The following is a 25997-nucleotide window of genomic DNA, read 5'->3' on the forward strand; positions in this document are numbered from 1 at the left end:
AATTAAACAGCAAGTAACATTGAATTGAATGTACAATTTTGTCCTAGAAAGACTGAAACAATATTTTCTTGTAAAACATACATTAAAAATCTTTTGTTTTATTTAAAAATGTATTTATTTATTTTTTACAGTGTACATTTGAAACATTTTCAGAATAAAAAGTATTGATGATGCTACTAAAATTTCAATGAGAGTTGACTGCTGTGGTTAGACATTAAAGCCGAGAATGTGTGCAAATTGTTTTGTGTAACATGAACAATTTTATATGGTATTGTAAAATCCCAAACTAGAAAATTATGCGATATAAGGCCTACTATTAATATTTCATCTAGTTCCCGCAGAGGTCACTATCATCAGAGAATGTCTGCTATCAGTGTGTCCGCATGTTTGTGACTTTTATTTTGAAGATCAGGGCAGTAAGCGGCCATCTTGCGTGTTTCCACGGCTGCTGCCTGGTGGCGCAGGCTGTGAGACCTGAAGCGTGCTGTGCGTGCTCCATCATTCTACAAGCGAAGCGAGGGAAAAAGTTACAACTACGAGCTCCTCTTGAATCCCAACACTGACAAGCATGTCAGGAGACGACGAACAGCAAGAGCAGACCGTTGCTGATGACTTGGTGGTCACCAAGTACAAGATGGGGGCCGACATAGCAAACCGTGAGGATGATTCTGTAGCACTAACTATCTTTATGCGAGATTAAGGGTTGAATTTGACCGAGCTGGGGTTCAGCTCCGCGCTCGGCCATGTGTCTGCGAGCTGTAGTGAGATTGCCATCGATGCCAGTCATTTCAGTTTATTTGACTCGACGTAACGTTAACTTGCAATCGTATCGACTAGCTTCAGCACCCTATGTTTTGTAATCTTAACTGCGTTATTTTATATTATTAAATATTCGGCTAGCGGGTTAGCCAGTTAGCTTTAGTTGTAACTTAGGGACACACAGTGATTGCCCAGAAAGTTTAATTCTTTCATTTTTACTCACGCTCATGTTGCTCTAAATCTGTATGACTATGAACCCGAAAAGAAAATGTTTGACAGAATGTAGACTAGGTGACTGACAGCCTTAGTCTCCATTCACTTTCATTGAATCTTGTTCCTTAGAATGAGAGTGAGTGGCGACTGACCCTGTGATTCTGCGTATCTCCTGTAGAGTTTACAGTCGTCTGTGTGGATAGATAGATCGTAATGTAAAAAAAAAAAGTGTGTCGATAGTGTTAAGTATTGTCTTCAAGTAAAATTTATGGTAAGGTGCTGAGAAAGCTTCAGGAAATGTCATCAGTCTTCTATTTGTTTGTCACGATTCCTTTTAAAAGTGCTAACAGATTTAATGTGTATTGATCTCGTTCTTCAGACCTTGTCACAGTGCTTTAGCTAGCGTTTCCAAATCCTTTGGGTGGGAAACTTTGTTATTTCATGTGAAATCTTTCCCCTCAGAGGCTTTGAAGACTGTCATCGAAGCAGCCAAGCCTGGTTTGTCTGTCCTCAGTCTGTGTGAGAAAGGAGACGCTTTCATCACTGCGGAAACGGGCAAGGTCTTCAAGAAGGAAAAAGAAATAAAGAAAGGTAAGAATGTTTCTGAAACCCCAAGTGTTTGTCCAAATATATATACATATCATATATTTAAAAAATTTAGAAAATTTATTTATTGTAATTATAAATGTGGTATTCTTCTTGTGTGACAGGGATTGCCTTTCCCACCTGTGTGTCTGTGAACAACTGTGTGTGCCACTTCTCACCAATAAAGAGCGATCCAGACTATACGCTTAAAGACGGTGACTTGGTTAAAATGTGTGTGTTATTTCTGCTTTTGTGTACATATATGTATATGTTCATCTGTTTTTCAGAACATTTCCTCAATACTGCATTCTGTTTTTACACAGTGACCTTGGAGTGCATGTGGATGGCTTCATCTCCAACGTTGCTCACAGCTTTGTAGTTGGCGCAACCAAGGTATGTCTCTCTTCTTTGTGGATGCCACATTCTGTTTCAACTAGGGGTGTAACGGTACACAAAAATCACGGTTCGGTACGTACCTCGGTTTTAAAGTCACGGTTCAGTACGTTTTCGATACAGCAAAAAGAAAGAAATGCCAGAGAAATTTCCTATTTGTTTAAAGAAAAAATATTTTTAAATAAGTGTGAGTTTTCCTAGATCTTGAAACTTTCAGGTTTATAAATGGGGGTCATCTTTGAAGGATGAACAAATAATGTTTTGGTCATCACATTAAAAATAACATTTAAATATATATTTATTTATATAATATTTGAATTTTGAAGAGCTGGAAAAAGATGTGTGAAGTACTTGAAAGCATTTCACCATTCCAGCCAAACTGGTTCCAGTTAGTGTTACTATATTAAATCCATGGTGAATGTTGCTGGTCTGTGGACGAAAGTATTACTAGTTCATTCACGGCACAATGTTTCTCCTGGTTTCCATGACAGCGCTGTTTGATCTAATAGAGATCTACGGTTAATAACGGAGAAATGTGAATGCATCTCACTAGATCTCGCAGCGATGTTATTACCTCAGTGGCGAATTCAAATGTGTTCTTTACCGGATCTCTTAGCGCTGTGTAGTAACAGTGTTGCTTGATCAAGATCGGCTCGCGCTGCACAGATGTTGCTGGTCCGAACTGATAAACGATCCGTGAAGCACATAACGAGTAGCGCAGTTTCGTTCTGCTTTCATTACGCTTGCCATTTGATGTTGCGCAACGTTGTGTTGGCCGCGTCAGCACGAATTTTGCCGGCAGGAAAAATGTTCCAAGCAATCGTTCGGTTTGTATGCGTACCGAACCGGAAGCCTCGAGCCGAAACGGTTCAATACGAATACATGTACCGTTACACCCCTAGTTTCAACGTGCACTAACATATAATTTTGCTGTTCTTCTAGGACAATCCTGTGACTGGACGGAAAGCGGATGTGATCAAAGCTGCCTACTTGTGTGCAGAAGCTGCTCTTCGGCTGGTTAAGCCTGGGAATCAGGTAAGATAGAATCAGTCTGGTCATGTAAATAACTGCTTATAACATTTTCTTGAAAAGTGTAAATAGTGTAATTTTACCTTTGTCATTAATATGTTTGAAAATGAAAATGTTTTTATTATTTTCTTCATCATCTGTTTTTCTGTCTCTCAGAACACTCAGGTCACAGAGGCCTGGAACAAGATTGCCCAATCATTCAAATGCATGGCCATAGAGGGTGAGCTAAACATAACCTGAACTCACTCACTGTTAAAGCATCATTGCGTGGTTTTTAAAATTCATTCCGTCTCTCTTCACAGGCATGCTGTCTCATCAGTTAAAGCAGCATGTCATTGATGGAGAGAAGACTATCATTCAAAACCCCACCGACCAGCAGAGGTCAGGACGATGAAGCACTAGATTGTTTTGGAAAATGATTGAGTGTTCCTCTATGCTAAATGCTCTCTGTCCTTGTCTGCTCTAAGGAAGGACCATGAGAAGGCAGAATTTGAAGTGCATGAGGTGTACGCTGTGGACGTGCTCATTAGCACTGGGGAGGGAAAGGTGAAAACTCGTATTAGCGCCACTTTTCCCTCAATTTCTACAATTAACACGTCATAACCTCGCTCTCTTTCTCCCTGCAGGCTAGAGACTCTGGGCAGAGGACCACCGTTTACAAGCGAGACCCCAGTAAGCAGTATGGCCTAAAGATGAAGACCTCCAGGGTGTTCTTCAGTGAGGTGGAGCGGCGATTTGATGCCATGCCGTTTACTCTGAGGTAATTTTTTTTTTTCAGTTCAAGTCATGGTTTAATATTTTTGCTGTCACTACTTGAGTATCTTATTTTAAGGACAACCACTTAAAAATTTAATTAAATAATCCTTTATCAAAGAGGTAAATCACAGAGGTAAACCTGGCTAGAAAAGCGAAATTGTTTTTTAATAGCTACTTAACGAAAGAAAATAGGGAAGTGTGATCTGTAATTTTCATAACAGCCTTGGAGCTGTCAAAAGTCCATTAAATGACTTGATTTGTTTCTCCGTAGTTCAGTAATGCAAATGTAAAAGATCGAAAAGATGCATCACTTTCAAATTGAATGTCAGGGTTTCTTTATTTCATGTTCTTAAATGTTACTAGAGTGTAAAATTAAGTCTCCTTTCTTTCTCCTTTTGCTAAATTATCAATTGTTCAATTTAGTTAAAAAGTCATTACTCTGCTCTTCAGTGTCACATGATCCCTGTAGTGAATTCAGTTTTAATAATTTGTTACATTATAAATATCACTTTTTATCAATGTAATGTATTCTTACTATTAAAAGTATTAATATCTTTAAAAAAAAAACTGACCTGACTGAGCAGTATATGTATTAATAAATAATATGCATGCATTATATAAATATTATATTAGAACAGGTCGCTTTACATTTATGCATTTAACTTGATGTACTTTGTTTATATGCATTTTCCTCCCAATCAAACATGTGCAAGACAAACTATTTACCTCTGTTGTTCATCACATTTCATTTGGTCTCTCTCCTTGTCCTTGTGTTGTCTGATGCCTGTGTGCTATCAGGGCGTTTGAGGATGAGAGTAAAGCTCGGCTGGGTGTGGTTGAGTGTGCCAAGCATGAGCTGCTTCAACCCTTCAGTGTCCTGCATGAGAAGGAAGGTGAGACACAAGTGCCTCTGTATTAATTTCACTTCTATATGTAAAATGTGCAACCAAGCATGAAGATGATAGTTAAAATTTTACAACAATTCTTTAAATCCAAATAAAACATTATTTCCTGTCACGCTGGTGCTCTGAGAAGCGCAACCAGCTAATTTTTCCGCATGACTAGGTCAAAAACTGTTAATATTTTAGAAGTTTGGTGCCATCCGCAAAGTTTCAAGAGTCACTTTGTCAAACCATCTATCGCCTTATTTTTCTCTTTCAAGGTGAATATGTTGCGCAGTTTAAATTCACAGTGATGCTAATGGCAAACGGCCCTCTGCGTATCACCAATGGGCCTTTTGAACCAGAGCTTTACAAGTCTGAGTTTGAAGTACAAGACCCAGAGCTTAAGGTAAGAGACTCAAACGCAGGGAACTAGTGTGTGTTTTACCCCAAGGGGCTGTAAGGAGTCTATGAAAAATTCGAAATATGTAATGTTATCTACAGAATTTGGTTTCCATGGGCTGGTTGGAAATCATAATTTTATTGACAAAACAAATTTTTCAATAATATATATATATATATATATATATATATATATTTTTTTTTAGACTAAGTACGACTAATTGTCTAATTATGAAAATAATTGTGGACACTATCTGATAACACAGCTTTGATTCCTCTTTCATGTTTCCTTAAACATTCACACAAAATGTACACATACACACAAAATTGTCAAAATACCGAAAAATTATCCGATCCGTGACTGAAAAAACATATTATTCGAACCATGAGTTTTGTTTTTCAATATATATAAACAAGACAATTTCTTACAAATTGTTTGACTATAAACAATTTATATATATATATATATATATACATGTTTAATATTATATATTATGTAAGTTTAATATTTATATAATATATAAGTTTGATATTTATATAATATTTATATTATATAAGTTTAATTTAATCTGTTTGTACTATTTCTTTTTACTATTTTTAGTGAAGTGGTCCCTTGAAATAAACATGAGACACGTATTTAAGGGTCCTTGGCAACAACATTTGAAAATCTGGTCTATACAATGAGATGTATTTATTTTTATTTTTCCCGCAGGCATTGTTGCAAAGCTCAGCCAGCCGCAAGGCACAGAAGAAGAAGAAAAAGAAGGTTGGTTGTGTCAACAACTGCTTAAACAATTTGTAATGGCACTTTGTTGTGAATATGAAACCATATCAGAGACTTTAGATATACAAAGACTGACTATTCATATTACTATGAATGGGAGAATATGGTGAAATACACCCTGCTTTCTAAATAATAGAGCCTCTCACCAATAGGTAAAGTCATTGCATCACTGCAGCTGCCGTTAGAAACAGTCACTGTTCTGAGACGTGCACTTCTTGCCTTGGCTGGTCCAACCTGAAAAAAAATCAGCATTTAGAAACTTTATAGTTGTCAGATTTTATTGGTGATTTCAAATATGAAGTTTAATCGTAAGCTTGGTGAATAGGATCTTTATTTGCACTCCAAAGATGTCCGCCTAGTGAAATGACTTGCCTTAAAGAATTTACATACATTGACCATTTTTACATGATTAATCTTGTCCCCCAGGCATCCAAAAATGTGGAGAGTGCTGCAGGACAACCCGTGGAGGCTGAGAGCGAAGCTGCTGCATAGACTCCCACTGCCCAACAAGCTGACTGACAGAGCCTCTGCACAGCCCAAAGAACTGAACCGTTAAAGCTAATTATGACCTGCCCCACTGAGAGGCCTTCGGGCCAAGCCTTCTGTCTTTTTGAATACCTCCTCATTAGATATACAAGACTGCTACAGGGTTTGTGCAGTTTACTTGCAATTGGTTGTCTTTAAATGAGGCTGCTCTTAGAGAGGAGTGTACCGATGAGCAGGCAGATACTGTCCAACCGTGTTTACAGGAGGCGACTGCTGGGGTTCTTTTGACCCTCTCTGTCATTGTACAAGCCATCATGAACAATAAAAGTGTAATGGTGGCACTGTTAAGGCAGCATTGCTGTGAAGTGCCATTCATCTCCATGCAAATGAGATCCCTGTTTGAAATCTGTTAAAGATTGAGTTTTTGTTTTGTTTTTTGGGAAGTGATCATAGTTTGTATTGATGACCTGTAATGAGTCTTTGGAGCAGTAACTGCCTCACCACAACTTGAATATAGCAAACAACTACAATAGAAGCGCTGTTTATCGAACAGCTTTGATTTCTGTTAAGATTACATTTTAAGCATTCGTTTTCTAGTATTTCACAAACTATAAAATTGTTTCAATGTAGATCTTCCCTACAGGTTATTAGACTGACTCCTGAAACCATTGTTTTTTTTTTTTGGTTTTTTTGACTGAACTGACCAAATTATCCTGCCATTTTGTAAGCGTATATCTAATAAATTTAATTAGCCAATTTATGGATCAGAGCCTGGTTTGTTTCAATTTAAGCACTCAAATATTACTATTTTAATTTTTTTTTTTACTCCTGCGGAAAACCTTCTAAACAACTGTGATGCATGGATCCATCAGAATGCAGTCATGTGATAAGTAGTGGCCCCAAAGGGAAAAGTTGTTTGAATCTCAGAAGACAAAAAAAATGTCAAACTAAGTGGCTGGCATCTGCAAAACCAATGACATTATACGTTTTTTGGGGGAGAATTTATCTTGCAATAACTTAACCAACTTGTCCTTGTAGAAAAGTGGTTGTAAATTCAGTCTTATATAAACTACTATTAATATATTAGTCAAATCTGCATTGTTCTGGAGCCAACACATTTCATTTGTTTTTACTCAAACTTTAAGTTGGGTGATTAAATGCTGTGGCAAAACCGTCAAGTTACTATTTTAGACAATTAAAAACATGTTGTTTTTTTCATAACTAGAAAATAATTTAGAATTTGTCCAAGAGAGGATCAAATTACTCAAAATATTTTATATAGATGTATATATTAGGGGTGTAACGATAGCCTTATGTCACAAATTAATACATATCAAGATACTGATCTCAGGATGTAATGATATTGCAATTAAAAAAAAATACTGTTAATGTTTGATGATACATTGTGGGTGTAAATGAATAGGCTTGGGCTTTGTGCTGGTAACCCAATGCACAGAACATTAATGACACCAGAATAAAAATATTCATGATTCTGAAGCTGAAAATACAGAATTATGTCACTGACTAGATATATATAAAATAATCTTGGCCACTTTTTATTGGTAACGAGACATTTGCCATTATCAGGAGGTGTTCACCCATTGCATTATACATTATATATGGTAGTACCTCTTTTTACAGTCTATGGGTAGTACTGACACTAAAACTCTGAAAACGTATAAATTATATTTATATAAATTTTCATTTTGGGTGAACTATACACAATATAGAATCAGATTGTCACTATCCACGATAGATATTGTTGTATTTTTTTTTATTGCAATATTGTGACATAATATTGTTACAACGCCCCTAATATATATTTATTATTATATTCAATTTTTATATTCCTTATATATTATTATATTCCTTTTATATATTAGGGGTGTCAACATTTGAGGTGGATCAAAAAAGTTAATCAAATTTGTCCTAAAACAAGAATGGGTATTGTTTAAATTTAATGTGCAGTACGTGCAGAATTTTTTCTTCATTCTATCAATTCCAAACCACATTAATCTTAGTAAACTATTATTAATTTTGTCCATGAAGACTGGAAATGAAAAACGCCTTATATTCAGGTGTGCATAATTAGGCACGTTTTCTTTTACAAATATAAGCCAAAAAAGAGATTTTTTTTAAGATTGTATTTAAAAATTAGATCTCAATTTAATTGTATTATTTTGTTTAATAAACAGGGCTTGTGTGTTAATTTGCGTTAAATCTCTTTTTTGTTTTAAAAATTATTAAATTCCCATGAGAAGGATGCAATAGTGCATATAAGGCATGACCGTGTGTGTCCCAAAAGTCCTGCTTGCATTACTGTGATGATGAAGAAGACTATTGTACTACGTTTGTAAAAGGCTTTTTAAAGTACAAGGGCAGTAAAGAGTTCTGTCCGTGTGTGTGTGTGTGTGTGTGTATATATATATATATATATATATATATATATTTATATATATTGTTTCTTTATGCATATCACTGCATTTGATATGTTATAATTAAAAATATATCTAAATATAATACATGTTGTATTTAAAAATTAGATCTCAATTTAATTGTATTATTTTGTTTAATAAACAGGGCTTGTGTGTTAATTTGCGATGGGTTAATTTGATGATTATTGACAGGTGCAATCGCATTCGTTTCTTTCACGTCGCTGAAAAATGACGCAATCGAGACGTATAAAAGAGCCCGTCCTCCTCATGATGTTCTCTTGAAGTCGTTATCGCTCGACGAGGTAAGGAAGTGGTCTCTGCTGGTCTTGCGTTAACATCTTGTACAATCCAGCGTAATCTGAGTTATTTACGTGCCATCCAGCTTTATTTCTAACATTACTTGTTTATTTACAGGACTATCTTGTCATCATGAGAGCGAAGGTAAGTTCAACTTTCATGTTTAAGTTAAATGGTGTTTGTCCTTATCTGGCTAGTCTTGTTCGCGGCTAGGATGTTAGTAACGTTACACCTTAACGGTAAATTCATTTAATAGTTTTTAAGCGATAATTATTAGTTGGTTTTTAAATGAGCGTTTTGCTTTTAATGTCGATTTTCTTTAGTTATTTGACCGTGGAATAGCCACACGCAGTTTAAGTTTGTTTGGGCCTTCTCTGCTAACGTTAGCCTGCTAAGGCGGTTGTTTCGCAGGACCACGTTGAATTTGCAGCTGCCGCATGTTGGTTTTATTGATTGTTTTTCATTGTTAAATGGCACTATTAGCAATTAAGTCACGTTTAATACCGTTGTTTCTTGCATTTAATTTTTCCGAACCAGCCATGCTGGTTTGCATTTTGGCGAAAATGCAGCCATTGCGCTAGTTGCTAATGCGCATGTGCAGTACTCCTTAAATGCTTTGTCTGAATTACCTGATGAATTCAAATATTAATGATTGTGCTTTCTTTTAGTGGCGAAAGAAGCGCATGCGCAGGTGAGTTGTCAAATGAGCTTTCTTTTTGTCCCTCCTGCATTGGGAAAAAGCATGAAATGTTTTATGTTTGTTTGGGTTTTAGGCTGAAGCGTAAGAGGCGAAAGATGAGGCAGAGGTCCAAGTAAAGCGGCCGCCGTGCGCTGAAGCTGGGAGTGCTCCTCCACTTCGATCTCCTCAGCACGAGTCTGCTGGAAGCCCAACTGAAGCTCCACTCAAGCACCATCTATGAGGCCTGCTTTCATCTCTGAATGAGGATTTGGTTTTCCGTCACCTGGTTCTGCGGAGGAAGCATCCTGGTCTTCATGACCATGTGAACTGTTTTGGACATTCCTCAGACCTGTCAGCTCAGCGTTTTTTGTTAATGTCTAAAATAAATCTTTTTGGTTTAAAAGAATCCTTTGTGGTGACTTATTGATTTGAATTTGTTTATATGATTCGAGAAGTCTAAGGGTGTATCTGTACGAGCAGCCGTGTGGATGCGTGAAACAATTCGATCATACATTTGTCTACTATTTAAGTGCTTTTCCTTTTCTGCCATGTAAAAATTTTTAGAGCTAAATCACGCTGGATTTACTGATTAGGCAATTAAGTCTTAGTTTAAGCTTTCAAACTACAGAATTTCATGGATTTCTAAACATGAAGCTCAGACCCAACTGTCTGCAACCAGCAGATTGTGTTCAAGCCAAGGTTGGCTATTGGTCTCTTTATTTAGCACTTAGATTCAAAGCAGCTTTATAGTGACTGAGGCAAAACCGGTCTTTTTTTTATTATTGGAAAGGGTGTCAGCTGAAGTCAGTTCTATAGATCAAATTAAATCTGAACTAGTTCGGCATAAAATGGTGTTCAGATCTCAGTGTCAGTTTAGTTGAATCTATGGTGTGAAGCTCAGTCAATGATGAGTTTGACATTTTTAACAGTTATACATTTTTCCTTAGGTTGAATCTTATTTTTATGGTTGTATAATCATTGAGGACCCCTACAGGGTCTCATGCTGGGTTTTGAACCACTGGTATAGTTGCAGACTGCAGTGGTAGCTGGTATTAGGTATTGATCTTTTACAGTCTATGGTATTGACATTACCTCAGAGTGATTGTAGAAAGCGTGTTATTGAATAGAAAGTGCTATTGATTTATGAAACTGTTGCATTAGTAGGCTACATAATCTCAGTTGCGGTTTTGTGAACCAACAAACTCGGTGATGTGTTGTTTTTTTTTGCTACCCAACAAATTCTAACAAACTTGGTGACAGCAATGGATTTAGTGTGTTTTGATTGTAATCCCCTCACTGATCTATAATGACTTTATATAGATCAGTGAATGCACTGCAGCTTTCCCGTTAGCAGATGTAGTCGAATTTTGACAAATGTTCGTGTGTTTTATACTTAATTAAAAAAAAGGGAGATTTTATAAAGCACACCGCATTGGTTGTCACATGACAGTGCTATAAAACACCCACCCACGCGACAGCTTAATGGTGTGCTGGAAGATAAATATTTTTAAAGTAGGCTACTAGTATTTTCTTTTCTTTTTTAATCTCTTTTAACTGTCTGATTTAGCGTTTAGTATTTTCTGCAGCGCACAGCACAACATAACGGGGCTATAGTCAGTGACTGGTAAATGTCTGAGCCAGGCATCTTCGTGAAATATGTGTTATCCCACACCCAGACATTTTAAGGTTCTTGCTGTGGTTTTAACAAGAATCGAGAAGGGCTGAAGCCGCTAAAACACGCCCCTACACGCCCTTCTTTTAGCAAACTACAAATCCACAACTTTCCGCTGCAAAGGAGCTGACGTTGGTGCTGTTTTTTCCCGCAGAATGACAAATTGTAATATATTTTCTGATCATATTTAATCGTACGCGTATAGTACCCGCTAGTTTTGAGCTGTATTGCTTGGTTGTTATTGTCTAGCGCTCGCGGTAGTCAGGATTTGATGCATAAAGAGCCGATGTCATTTGATGATGCGGGGCCGAGAGCGGGTGCCTCTCCGGAGGCTGCGGATTTGCCTCTGCCTCAAGACTCCGCTGGGAAACACGCCGTGTCAGTTCTCTGGTCCTTCGGAAAGTGCGTCGCTGCCTTACTGCCAGTCTACCTGGCTGGATATTTCGGATTCAGCATCTTTTTAGTTTTACTCGGTCTTCTGGTTTACACAGGATGGAAACACGGTCGCGATGGAAAACAAGCGCGATTGTTAAGCGCAATGTATCTTTTGGAGAATGAGCAGGATGTAATCCCTACACGGGTGTTTCGAAGTAAACGGGACTTACCGGCATGGGTAAGTTAAGTGTTTTTGTACCATAATTGGTATCATTCTGGACTGGTTGTCACCCGTTCACCAACGCAGTCTGCAACAAATGTAAAATCTTTGCGCAAAGAGAAAGACAGTACCTATTTATCATGTAATTTCTTGCTATTTGGCCTATTTGTTTTTACAACAAGCGTTAGAAGTGAATGGGTAGGCTACTCTGTGGCACTGACAGACTGATTTCGTGTTACTGGTGGTATGATTTTAATAAAGTTCTCCTACTTTTACACTATTGTTATTTATGACAACAATCACATTATTCTTCAACCCGTGAATATTTATCCTCATAATTACACATTTGATGCAATTTATAGATATTTTCTTAGCATTTTTTTAGGCTACTGGTACATATTTTTTTGTTATTACTTAGTAGCTAATCCAGTAGTTACCAGGACTAGTTAGAGGATCTTTTCCTATTTCACAATTTAAGATTAGTACTTGTTCCAAAAGTGACTAGTATCTATTAAATTAGTCACTAAAACGTATAAGTTACCTGGTAGTACATTTGTAACTATTAACATGTGAATATCCCATTTTGAACTGCTGCTAACCAAATGCATTTACCACTGAATTTTAAATCTGTAATTCTTATATAAACTATTCCCTTCTGACATATACAGTCTAGGAAGATATTCATTAGTATACTACTAGTACATAGGCTACTAATATAGTCACTATCCCATTAACTAGTTAGCATTTACCACTGAATTTTAATGAGGGCCTGTTCAGATATTAATCCACTTCTCGCCATATGCATTCCAGTTGCTGGTAGTAGGCCTACTTATTTCAGTTTTACTAATAACTGGGTGACAGTACTTAGCCTTTAGTTAGTTATAACAAAATAGTTGTTGGTATATTCCAGGTTTCCTAGCAGTAATTTAATACAGACGGCTGCCTGTGTATTAGGCACTATTAATGTGTATTGCAGCTTGTAGTAGTAACATGTTATTCTTACTAGTAAGATTATTAATTGAATCATAAAGTAGCTAAATAGCTATTCTGACTGGTCTACATATGACAGGGAAAAAAGTAGTTGTTACTAGTGATATTAGTGGACATCGCCTTCACTCATACAAAAGGTTTGTTGAATTTTTGTTTTGCATTGAATTCATAGTTTTGGTGCTGTTTATAACAGTATTGCAACAGAATGCATAATCCTGCATTAGAACAACGTCATGGTGAGACCTGCTTTCAGCCACTTCTGACAATTAATTTTTTTTACAGTTGTGCCCCTTTCATAAGCATTCCTCTCTGATACAGTTCAAGTTTATATTCTTATCTCTTCTCCTTACCCTCATCAACGTCATTACATTCCTAAGTCAGACCAGCCTTTGCTATATTTGGAACATTGAAGTATCCAATCTCATGGGACTGAGTCACCAGCAGCAAAAGGGCAAAACGAGCAATTTGTAGCAAGAATTTGGTGAGGGGGTGACAGGAAACATGAAGAAGTTGAAAATTGTTTGGAGAAGTTTGACCTTGGCTCAGAGAAACAGTGGTGCCACTTTCCTCACGTACCTCAGTAGCTTGTGGCTTTATTTAACTAATGCTTTTTTTTCCCCTTTTTTTTGAGTAAACCTACCCACATCCTATTAGAAATTATGTGTTTAATTTAAAGAGCACTGGTGTCTTTAAATATGTATTACATACTGTATATATTAATCCTCCCTTTTCCAGTGTCTTTATTTTTTAATGCATATTATATATATTTCTAGATATTAAAAAACGTATGTCTCAAAGTTCCTGGTTGGGAATCACTTATACAGAGGATCAAGGATTAAAATAGTTTTTTTACCTTTATTATTTAATTGTATTTATTTAAATGTGTTACTTATTTACAGTTAAACATTTAATATGAAGTCAGAGATGACCTTTAATCAAGGTTTCCTTTGCCACTGAATACTTGTTTATAAACACACTATACTTTATACATGCTCGCTAATGATTCTAGCTGCTTACTATTATGATTCACCATTGCCATATATAATTTGTTAAACATTTACAAGTGTGCAAGAATGACAGTATTTTCAAGAATCGACAGAACTTAATATTACGGTGTATGCACAGCTGATCTCTTCCCTGGAAAAGGCTGTGTTTTGTTAACAACAGCTCCCGACCTTCACAGTATTTACTTACAGTGTACACTGTACAACATAAGAGGTCTCCTTGCATACAGCATGTAAAACCAATCTGTTATACAGCCTGTGTTGACATCGGAAGTCAAAGTGTACTCCTTGTTTTTCCACAGGTAAACTTCCCTGACGTGGAAAAGGTTGAATGGATTAATAAGGTATTAAACTCTGTTCAAAAACACAATGTGCATGTGACCGCAGCCGCTCTGTGTCCCCGAGGGCACTGTCACTCTGTGTATGTTTTCAAATTTAGTGCCTGAAGGTAAATAGTTGAACGGTTAGGCAGCTCTCCAGTCTGTGTAATGTCTATTAAGTTAGTGGTGTTTCTGTTGTCACTGGTGTAATATAGATCTTATTTTAGAATAAAGGACCCACAGACAAAAATAATTAATACTGATTTAATTAGTCTGTTCACATATAAGAGCTTTCAGAGTACCAGGACAGACATTTCACAGATTATTCTTGCACACCAGACTTGTTGTCAGGATTCAGGCTTCAAAGGTTTGCCTCAAATAACCCTTTAAGTTTGGATAGTGAGAATGGGAGTTTGGATTGTGGGATGTGCTTTCAAAGCTCACTACAAACACACACTACTCTTACACATTACTTGAATTGATGACATTTGCAAACACCCTATATGTGAGTCTGTTATGATACAGGTTTTGTGATGTTGATTTAACCATTTTTTGCTGTGAAACTTTTTGTGCCAATGTATAGAAAATCAATCTAGTTTTATTGAATGCAGCAGTCTGATATAGAAAATAGATAGGGGTTTATATGGTTTCCGTCTGAGGTTTGACTGAAAAATTAGAATCGTTTCAACAAATGTAAGGATATAATGTTTGTTTATATCATAGAGTAAATGATATCCCATTACATATTTATATAATATTCCTGTCAGCAAAAATGTCTTCATTGACTTGTCATCTTTGTGAGTCTCCACTAGTTCTTATTGTTTGTAACTATCCTGGCTCATAGATACTGCAGCAGGCCTGGCCGTTTATTGGACAATATCTGGAAAAGCTGCTGGTGGAGACTATTGCCCCTTCGATCCGAGCCGCCAGCGCTCATCTGCAAACTCTCAGCTTCACCAAAGTTGACTTGGGCGACAGGGTATACAAATCTGTTTCTGATAAAAGTTATTTGCATGCGTTTCTCATATTTACATTTCTCATAATTGCTGTCCAGCAGAGATATTTTGTTTTAAGCACAGACCGTTGACTAAGATGTTTAAACATAATTGTATGTATTTTTTTTTTTTTTTAACAGCCTCTGAAGGTAGTTGGGGTGAAGGCCTACACTGAGCATGATAAGCGTCAGGTGATACTGGATCTTTACATCAGGTAGTGTCTTTGGTCTCTTTCTTAGCAAACAGGTTCTCAACTTTGGAGTCTTGACTGCATCTTATTTCATTGCATTCTTTATAAACTATTTTATTGTATTTTTAAATAAAATTATTTTTTATAAAATATTGATTATATTCAAAAACTATATTGTTAAAAATATTATGATTATTTTTCATTTAAATTATATATATATGAATGCCCATGAAGCGATCTGTTCTGACTAAATTGAAATATTTTTATAATTTCCTTGCTGTGTGATATTAAAGTGTACGCCTCTCATGTGGAACATCACAAGACCTTTTGGGCCAAAAAATAGTCTTGGCGTGTGAAACTTTCAGCCATATTTCAAACTTTTTGTCTGTTTTGCAGTTATGCTGGAGATGTGGAGATTAACGTTGAGGTGAAGAAGTACTTCTGTAAAGCTGGAGTGAAAGGCATTCAGGTAAGGAAGAGGACAGTGGGACCCCTCAAAGATAACTGACGAAAGACTCATTGACTGAAACCAGTACCCCTCCTTCTACAGCTCCATGGAAAATTGAGGGTGATCTTGGAACCTCTAATTGGAGATGTTCCTCTTGTTGGAGCCGTCACCATGTTCTTCATTCGCAGACCTGTTAGTCAAGAATTTTCCATTTATATTACTATATCACATCATAATAATAACCCCATTTTACAACATTCTTTTTTTCTACTTCATTTCCCCATAGACACTTGACATCAATTGGACTGGCCTTACCAATTTGTTAGACATACCTGGTTTGAAGTGAGTGCATTTGTTTTGTATCATCGTTGTCTTTTGGCTTTATGATTCAGATACACCACAACTCCACTGGACCTGTTAATACGTTAACTCTTTCTTCTCATACGCTTCATTCAATGATAATCAGTTGAGCACTGGTCTGATTATTCAGTCTGCTTCCCTCTATTCAAATTAAGCAGGGAAACATGCAGTCATTCATATAGATCATAGCTTAACCCATTATGATCACCCTGAAGCCATGCTGTCAAATATTTGAAATGTACTTTGTTTGTGTTCCATCCTCTGTACGAACCCCTTGCATTCATTTTCAGTGCCATGTCGGACACTATGATAATGGATGCTATCGCCTCTTTCCTGGTTCTCCCCAATCGTCTAACTGTGCCTTTGGTGGCCAACCTGCACGTAGCACAGCTGCGTTCCCCTCTCCCACGGGTAACACTTCACTGTGCTCTAATGGAGTATTTAACTATATTAACCGCTTTATTTGAACTATTCATGATCCATTGAATGTACTTTAATACTCCATATAGTATCATCACGCATGCTTGTCTAGTGTGTAGCTGCTTCATAATGTTGAATTGCAAGGGCGTGTTTCTCATTTACATAATGACATATGCTAAATTAGACACTCTTCATACACTCTGCTTACACTTGTTTTGTGTTTTCCAACAGGGTATTGTGCGTATCCACTTGCTGGAGGCAGAAAACCTTGCCGCCAAAGATAACTTCATGAAAGGGGTGATATCTGGCAAGTCTGATCCATATGCAGTGCTACGGGTGGGAACCCAGACCTTTACCTCTCACCACGTGGACAATAACCTTAATCCTCAGTGGAGAGAGATGTACGAGGTCAGAGAGAGATGTGTATGGGTATCATGTGATCAGTGTGGTTTATGTGCTTAAAAAAGTGTCTAATTTCTGAGTAAAAGGAAGCTGTGGTTTTCAAGCTACTAACAACATGTAGATAGTGCAGGATGTGACTATCATGTGCTGAGATCAGATGAGCAAAGGCACAAGCTCAGAGAAAACAGCTACAAGATTGTTTGTTCCTAATCATAAAGATGTCAGCATGTTAATTGATCAATACTGTTTATCATATTTTATATGTTTGTGTGTTTGTCAGGTGATTGTTCATGAAGTACCTGGTCAGGAGCTAGAGCTGGAAGTGTTTGATAAAGACCCTGACCAGGATGACTTTCTTGGGAGGTATTGTTTTATATTACAGATTAATTACAATAATATATATATGAAGAGTTCAGATGCAAAAGCCTCTAAATGCCATTTGAAATTTTCTTCTAAAATGACCATTTTTATCAAGCTTGTTTATTTAAGTTCAGTAATTTCACTTAAATGACAATTAATAGGTAATCTTCATTGCCATTTAAGTGAAATTACTGAACTTAAATATACAAGCTTGATAAAAATGATCATTTTAGAAGAAAATTTCAAATGGCACTTAGAGGCTTTTGCATCTGAACTCTTCATATATATGCATATTTTATAATTAATATAAAATGATCAAAATATGATCTAAACATGCTTAATATTATTATAAATAAACTAATTATATATATATATATATATATATTCCTTATATATCATCATTTTGATTTCGTATTTTATTAATCTTTATTGATACAATAACTATGCTTTCCTATTTTTTGTGTTCCCATCTCTGAATTACTTTCTTTTTAGAATGAAGCTGGATTTAGGTATTGTAAAGAAAGCAGTTCTATTAGATGAGGTACATCTTTTACACTGACTTTCTTTCATATATATATAATTTTAGATGTTTTTCTTGAAATCTTTCCATTATTGATCCTATTTATTTCACCACCCTTTCAGCAGTGCAGTCTGTATTGTTTATAATACTAATGTAATGCTTTTTCTCTGTGGTTTTAGTGGCACACTTTAAAGGACGCAACATCTGGTCAGGTTCATCTCAAGCTAGAATGGCTCTCTCTGCTGCCCTCTGCAGAGCGCCTTAATGAAGTAAGATCTTACCTGATAGACTGTAAAAAACAGTGTATTTGCTGCCCTGCTCCTTTCAATCCCACACTAAACCTTTTATTAAATACAGGTGCTAGAGAGGAATAAAAACATTACGATATCTGGTAAGACAGCAGATCCTCCTTCTGCTGCCATTTTAACTGTTTATCTGGACCGGGCACAAGATCTACCTGTAAGTTTGTATCCTGAACCGCTTTTGTCCTTCTTTCAACAGCTATTGTTTTGTTTAAGGAGTGCTTTAGATGTTGGCGTTATTCAGTACAATGCATTTCTATTCAGTTTAAAAAAGGTAACAAGGACCCCAGCCCCATGGTGCAGGTTTCTGTGCAGGATACCACCAAAGAGAGCAGGGTATGGTGTCATCGCTCTTATTATACATCACATGTGAACATTTATGGCATTTATTCACGCTATTAAATATATTCTCTCATTATTAATAATCCAGACGGTGTATGGGACTAATAATCCTGTATGGGAAGATGCCTTTACGTTTTTCATTCAGGACCCACGCAAACAAGATATTGACGTCCAGGTACAGTTGGTATAGTTACTGTGATAGTAAAATATTGTTAAATATGGTTTTTAATGATGTAATGTCAATAATATTCTTATAAGTGCTTATTTAAAGTGCCCATAAAATGTCTGCAAAGTTTTAAAGATCAAAGTGAACAATAAATAGAGTTTGTAATAAATCTGCTTAATTCATTGTATGTCCGTGAACAACTTCTACTCTGATGATCCCTCAAACACTGTAGTCGAAGCTGAGGCATTCGAGAAGACGCTTCTTTGTGCTGTTCGTTCGGATATGGTAATAGGCGTCCAATCACAACAGACTGGGCCGTTTGACCAATCAGAGCAGAGTAGACTCTCCGAAAGAAGGGGTTTGGAGAGGCCGAATCGTTCACTGATCTGTTTCAGACACTGCGAGAAAAACGATGATACTGCTGTGCAATGAGAAAATTAAAGCATTTTTTTGACCTCGGATGCATATAAACCTATTGTGGGAGATTCCAAAACAAAATCAGGAACCTTTAAAACAGCATAAAAGGGGCACTTTAATTGTATATATTTATGTTAACTACCATTTCTTCACTGTAATTTTGTTTATCTTTGCTTCCACCTGTTCCAGGTGAAAGATGATGACAGGGCTTTGACTCTGGGTACTCTGTCCATCCCCATGTCCCGTTTGCTCTCCAGCGCTGAGCTCTCTATGGATCAGTGGTTTCAGCTAGAAAAGTCTGGACCGGCCAGCCGTATCTACATCACAGTTATGCTGAGGGTAGGATTGATTGATTTTTTTTATGATTAAAAACTTTGAGCACACATAATGCAGGAGTTCTGTGACGTTGGTTTCAGGTGTTGTGGCTAAATGAAGAAGCCATCCTTACCACACCTGTGTCTCCATTACCCGGAGATGGAGATGTTGAATCAGAAGTAACTCCAGGGGTAACAAATGTGACCCCTACTTTAAAACGTCCCGAGCACACTAGTCCAGACAGCAATTTTGCTTCTGAGGTGAGCCTTTAGAGAAGTGTAGAATTTGAAAAAATAAATAAATAAATAAAAATACAGACTTGATGTTATCAATATTTGTAATTGTCAATATAGGGTGTTCTGCGGATCCACTTGGTGGAAGCCCAGAGTCTTATCGCTAAGGACAATTTAATGGGTGGCATGGTAAAGGGAAAGAGTGACCCGTATGTGAAGATCCGAGTGGGAGGAATAGCCTTCAAGAGTCAGGTCATCAAAGAGAACCTCAACCCCACCTGGAACGAACTTTATGAGGTATTCATGCTGATTTGTTTTGTGTGTAACATGAAGGCATATGGCTTCTTTCTCAAAACAGAAGGATTCCATCTTGATTTCTGCTTCATTCCTCCACTGCTGCATGCATGTTCAAACATTTATTTTCATCTCTGCCTGCTTGTACTGTAGGTGATCTTGACCCCGCTCCCTGGTCAGGAGGTGGAGTTTGAGCTTTATGATAAAGACATTGACCAGGATGACTTTCTTGGCAGGTGAGACAACATCCTTCCTCTTCTCCTTTTAGAATAATATGCTGTTGTTTAGTTTTATTTGATGGATTCTTAAATAATAATTGAAAAAAAACTTGTTCAAAGTTTAAGGTTGGGAAAATATTTGTTTAATGTTATTGAAAGAAGTCTCTTATGCTCACCAAGTCTGCATCTATTTGATAATAAAATACAGTAAAAACAGTGACGTTGTTGTTCTGAACCGCAGGATCCAAGTGCAGCAGTGTTTTTATTAAATAAAGACTAAAACTTTGACAACCTAAGACTCATGAACCGAACCGAACCGAACTCATGAACCGAACTCATGAACATGCAACATAAAAACAAATCAAGAACTCGCAAAAACTGAACTAGGCGCAGGGCTTAAACACATACTGGACTAATGACGAGACAAGGGACACTTGTGAACATTTAAACAGTTAACCAATGACAACATGACACAACAGACAGGGGAACACAAGGCAAGATCACATGACTAGAACAGGGGATCACATGACAGACAAGAACCAGGACAAAGAAACAAAACCCAAACCATGACAGTTGTGTTTTTTTTTTAGTAAAATAGGTAATATTAAACATTTATATAATTTTTAATATTATAAATATTTGCATTGTCACATACCGAATTGCTATAAATAAATAAATAAAAACTTACTGACCCTAAACTTTCAAACTGCATTGTTTTAGTGCAATATCCTGCTTTCATTTATAATCTCTGATTTGTTTCAAAGTGGCAGGTAAGATTGTGTTGTGTGTGTAATAATATTTTGTCTAGTGTATCTAGAGTATCAGTTCTTCTTTAGATGAATATCAGTATTGTTGAATATCTGCTTGCAGGGTTAAAGTAAGTCTCAGAGACCTCATCAGTGCTCAGTTTACTGATCAGGTAAGCCTCTCAGTGCATGTTTGTTTGTTTTTAAATGTTTTCTATATCTGGTTGTATGCTTGTTTATTTATGCTGGCTTCCTCATACAGTGGTATACTCTAAATGATGTGAAATCTGGACGACTTCACCTTGTGTTGGAATGGGTGCCTAAAGTTTCAGACCCAACCAGACTTGAACAGGTAACAGTTTATACTGTACATGCTTTTATTTGTCATCTGAATTCATAAAATATTAACATTTTGTTTGTGATTTTTGTCTTTCTTCAGATTCTAAGTTACAACTATCGTCAGTCTTACCTGAATAAAACGGTTCCCTCTGTTGCACTTCTTTTTGTGTATATCGAAAGAGCACATGGTCTGCCTGTAAGATTCATTTTATGTTCATCAATATATTACATTTATTTCATCACTACTTAATTTGCCATAGCCAGTAGTTAGCATCGACTTTGCTTCAATGAACTGTATTAATATATTATCAGCACACAGCATTAAAAAATTATTATTGTTCACAGTTAAAGAAGAGCGGGAAAGAGCCAATGGTGGGAGTAGAAGTATCTTTCAAAACCATATCCTACCGGACCAAAGTAAGGCCCCTTAAACCATGGGTCATTTATGCCGATGTTATTAAAATATCAAAGACTCACAAGGGATCATTTTCCCCCTACTAGGTTTTCAATCGCTCGACTTCTCCACAGTGGGATGAAGCTTTTCATTTCTTGATCCATAATCCAACAGATGACACACTTGTAGTCAAAGTGAGAAGCTGCATTTTACAATAAATATTGATATTAATGTGTGCATTTATGTCTGAAGGACAATATTGACATAATTTGTTCTGCTTTGGAGTGTATTTTATGAGTTTGGTGTGTGTAGCTCTCTCACAGCTGGGGTCAGGCTCTGGGTTCACTTGTGCTTCCACTGAGAGAGCTGCTGAATGAGAAGGATCTGGTGCTGGACCGCTGGTTCAGTCTGGATGGAGCCATGCCTGAGAGTCAGATTCTCTTGAGAGCTGAACTCAAGGTTAGAAATCACACATATTTTCAATGTGCTGAGCAACTGGACACCTTTATATTCAGCAACATCCACATACCTTTTTTGCCATATAGTGTGCTCTATTCAACATGTAATTAAACACATGCTCACCAATTCTGCATGTATTTAACCAAAAAAATTATATTATATTATATTAAACACTGTTTTCTCTATATTTCAAAATGTAATTTATTCCTGTAATGGCAAAGCTAAATTTTCAGTATCATCACTCCAGTCTTCAATGTCACGTGATCCTGACTTTGTGCTCAAGAACCATTTCATATTATTTACATATGTTATATGTTACTTACCCCAAACTTTATGACCGTATGTATAAAATAAAAACATCTTACCTGTTTATCAGCTTCTAGACAGCAAGCTGGCACAGTGTAGTGATGCGGAGGATGCTAGTCATGTGATCCCCAGAGGAGAGGCAGCTGCTGCAGCCAATCGTGAGCTCCGACACAGAAGTGTGCCCGCCCAAGGGTGAGACAAAAGGAGCTATATTTCATTTGCAACTGTAGGTTAGTACTCATAGGTAGAGACAAAAAAGTAACTGACCTTGACGTATGTATTGGTTTATGGATGCAAATACAGAGGTGAGGATGCCAGTTCATCCGTGAATGCCCAGATGAAGCTCTCTGTTGCCTACTCATCTGAGGAGAACAGATTGGTTATAACCATCCATGCCTGCAGGTAGGAATCATACAAGCACCACAAATTATTAAAAAAAAATCTTACATAAATTATAATTTTTCTTTAAAAAAAAAAAAGAGCCTTATTACTAGTTATGTTCCTCAGTTTGTTTTCATAACTATTGCACAGGAACTTGGCGTCCTATTCTAAGGATCCTCCAGACACTTACATCTCATTCATTCTGCTTCCGGACAAGAACCGGCACACCAAAAGGAAGACCAGTGTTAAGAAGAAAAGCCTAAAACCTGAGTTCAATGAGAGGTTCGTATGAACATCGTTAAATCTTTATCTGATGACACACTGAGTCAAAGGTTAATCATCTTTCTCGCTCTCCTACAGATTTGATTTTGACATTCCACTTGAAGAAGCTAAGCAGAAACATCTTGAAGTGTCTGTCAAGAACAGCGTTTCCTTCATGAGTCGTGAAAAAGAGCTTCTTGGCAAGGTATTCATCACGTGACATGTTAGATAACACCACCACAAACAATACAGACCCTCTTAAAATGACTAAATTTCGTTTCAGCTTCAGATAGACTTGAGTCAGCTGGATCTCAAGACAGGAGTATCACAGTGGTATGTGCTATACTGTTGTTCACTGTAGATTACTCTGGGATTACAGTGTTTGCTTACATCTATTCTTATTTGTATAATTTCAGGTTTGACTTGTCAAATGAAACCAACTGAATGGCCTTCCCATGTTGACTTTATTCGCAGTCGTTTGAAGTGAAGGTCACGAATGTTTACTTATTCTGGCACTAGCAGGGGTCGGAGTGTTCCTAAAACAAAGTGTCCTGAGTTTGACGGTGTAAGGACTAAGATTGTATCTTGCTGTGCAACTAGCTTTGACCCAAAATATAGCCTGCTTGATTCCCATCATAAAGAATGCTCACACAAGAAGGCTACGAGGATGCCACCTTGAGTCAGCATGACCGCTTGTTGGAGAAATGTTACATTTTTAAGTATTTCGTTTTAATGAGCTCCTGCACTTTATGGGTCATTGAGAATGCAGCAATGGGAAGTTGGAGCTTCTGTTCAGCTGTGATTTTTAGTGTTTATTACGTATCATTCCAACATTTCAACAAAAAATACTTTTGCAATTGCTTCGTTCCATATCATGCATTTCAGAAGAACCAAATTACAAAATATTAGTGTTCAGTATTTCTTTTTTTTTTTTTAAAGAAAATCTATGAAGAAGCCCGGATGAAAGAAACATTTTTAATTGTTTCCTCTTTGAAATCCCAGGCATGAAAAGCGTTTTGTTTAGTTATTATGTGAGGACTTCTTTATATCTTTGTTTCACATATTTTTGCTTCATGTTTGTGAGTTGACAAATCATTTTACACATATCAAAAAAGTTTCAATCACTGTGCAACGTCTGTACTTGCCTAAAGATTTTAATTTTTTTTTTTTTGCGTATGTATGTTTGAACCAAGACGTATCATGAATATTTCAATTTTAAGTGCCAATGAGTCTCTGAGAGACGTTGGTCAAAAATGTTACAAAAAATGCTTGAATTGTGTCTTGCAGTAAAGATTTACTTTCTGATGAGAAAGACGCTTGAATAAACAGGTGTAGGGAGAAGAATAATGTTTTTATTTTTTACTTTGAAATGTTGTGCTTCTGCACCCTATTATTCTGTTCCTGTATTGCAGTTTTAATAAATATGCCATTTGCACTTAAGACATGTGCTTTATTGTTAGATGTTTTAAACATGCATTTAGTAAATTTATAAAAAAATATTTATACATTCCTTTATTCAAAATTAGTTAAGTTATTATATTCAGAATTATATAGACAGTTGTGGCATTCGATGTTTGACCATTATCTGAAAAAAAAAGTAGTTAGGGTAGTAGTACGCTTCTACTATGGCAAGGCGTTTTAGCTTAAATTGTACCCAACCTCACTCGTCGTAATTTCATTTTTACAAGTAAGGATTCAATTAGAGAGCTTTACAGTTTAATTCCTACTAGTAGCAATTAGAATTATGGAGCTCTCTAATTAAATTCTTACTAAAAACAATTACGATTAGAGAGCTCTCGAATTCTCTGCAATTCGATTAGAGAGCTCTTTAATGCAATTGTTACTAGTAACAATTCAATTAGAGAGCTCTACAATTCAATTCTTACTATTAGCAATTACAATTAGAGAGCTCTCTAAATCAGAAAATACAATTACAGAGCTCTCTAATTCAATTATTACTAGTAACAATTACAATTAGAGAGCTCAACAAATATGGCAAGCCGTTTTAGCTTAAATTGTACCCGGCCTTACTCGTCATTATTGCATTTTTACCAGTAAGAATTCAATTAGAGAGCTCTACAATTTAATTCCTACTAGTAGCAATTACAATTATAGAGCTCTCTAATTAAATTTGTACTAATAACAATTACGATTAGAGAGCTCTTTAATTCGATTTTTACTAGTAAGAATATAATTGCAGAGCTCTTTAATTGAATTGCAGAGCTCTGCAATTGCATTCTTACTAGTAAGAATTACATTAGAGAGCTCTCTAAATCAGTTTTTACTAGTAAGAATTACATTAAGAGAGCTCTTTAATGCAATTATTACTAGTAAAAACTGATTTAGAGAGCTCTACAATTCAATTCTTACTAGTAGCAATTACAATTAGAGAGCTCTCTAATTCAATTCTTACTAGTGAAAATACAATTTCAGAGCTTTCTAATTCAAGTATTACTAGTAACAAATAGAATTGCAGAGCTCTCCAATTCAATTCTTACTAGTAACAATTACAATTAGAGAGCTCAATAAATGAATTTTTACTAGTCATATGTCTCCATTGACTTCCATTTAATTTTAATTACAGAGCTCTCAAATTGAATTGTTACTAGTAAGAATTACAATTAGAGAGCTCTCTAATCCAATTATGACTAGTGACAATTGCAATTAGAGAGCTCTCTAATTAAATTCTTACTAGTAACAATTCAATTTGAGAGCTCTCTAATTGAATTCCTACTAGTAAGAATTACAATAGAGAGCTCTTGAATTAAATTAAAGAGCTCTTCAATTGCATTCTTACTAGTAGCAATTCATTTAGAGAGCTCTCTAATGCAATTATTACTAGTAAGAAT

General features: G+C 36.3%; 2 protein-coding genes across 2 annotated transcripts; both read left to right on the plus strand.

The window, feature by feature from the left end:
* Positions 1–438: 438 nt before the first annotated feature.
* Positions 439–6678, plus strand: pa2g4b (proliferation-associated 2G4, b). The gene is made up of 13 exons (XM_039652800.2): positions 439–656; positions 1435–1563; positions 1683–1788; positions 1881–1950; positions 2893–2985; positions 3136–3199; positions 3282–3360; positions 3447–3525; positions 3606–3739; positions 4534–4628; positions 4898–5025; positions 5731–5784; positions 6229–6678. The coding sequence occupies exons 1-13, from the start codon at positions 569–571 to the stop codon at positions 6292–6294; spliced, it is 1185 nt and encodes a 394-aa protein (XP_039508734.1). The 5' UTR covers positions 439–568; the 3' UTR covers positions 6295–6678.
* A 4774-nt stretch (positions 6679–11452) lies between these two features.
* Positions 11453–24588, plus strand: esyt1a (extended synaptotagmin 1a). Its single transcript, XM_039652213.2, has 31 exons — positions 11453–11984; positions 14263–14304; positions 15125–15259; positions 15416–15489; positions 15862–15934; positions 16016–16105; positions 16200–16255; positions 16564–16684; positions 16925–17101; positions 17376–17458; positions 17948–17996; positions 18155–18244; positions 18333–18434; positions 18542–18613; positions 18708–18794; positions 19392–19541; positions 19619–19777; positions 19871–20047; positions 20198–20280; positions 21133–21181; positions 21271–21360; positions 21448–21543; positions 21693–21764; positions 21849–21935; positions 22054–22200; positions 22577–22698; positions 22810–22908; positions 23038–23169; positions 23248–23353; positions 23432–23481; positions 23565–24588. The coding sequence occupies exons 1-31, from the start codon at positions 11643–11645 to the stop codon at positions 23590–23592; spliced, it is 3240 nt and encodes a 1079-aa protein (XP_039508147.2). The 5' UTR covers positions 11453–11642; the 3' UTR covers positions 23593–24588.
* Positions 24589–25997: the final 1409 nt, after the last annotated feature.

Source organism: Pimephales promelas, chromosome 20 (genome assembly GCF_988280905.1).
Source record: "Pimephales promelas chromosome 20, fPimPro1.hap1.1, whole genome shotgun sequence".
Lineage (NCBI taxonomy): Eukaryota > Metazoa > Chordata > Actinopteri > Cypriniformes > Leuciscidae > Pimephales > Pimephales promelas.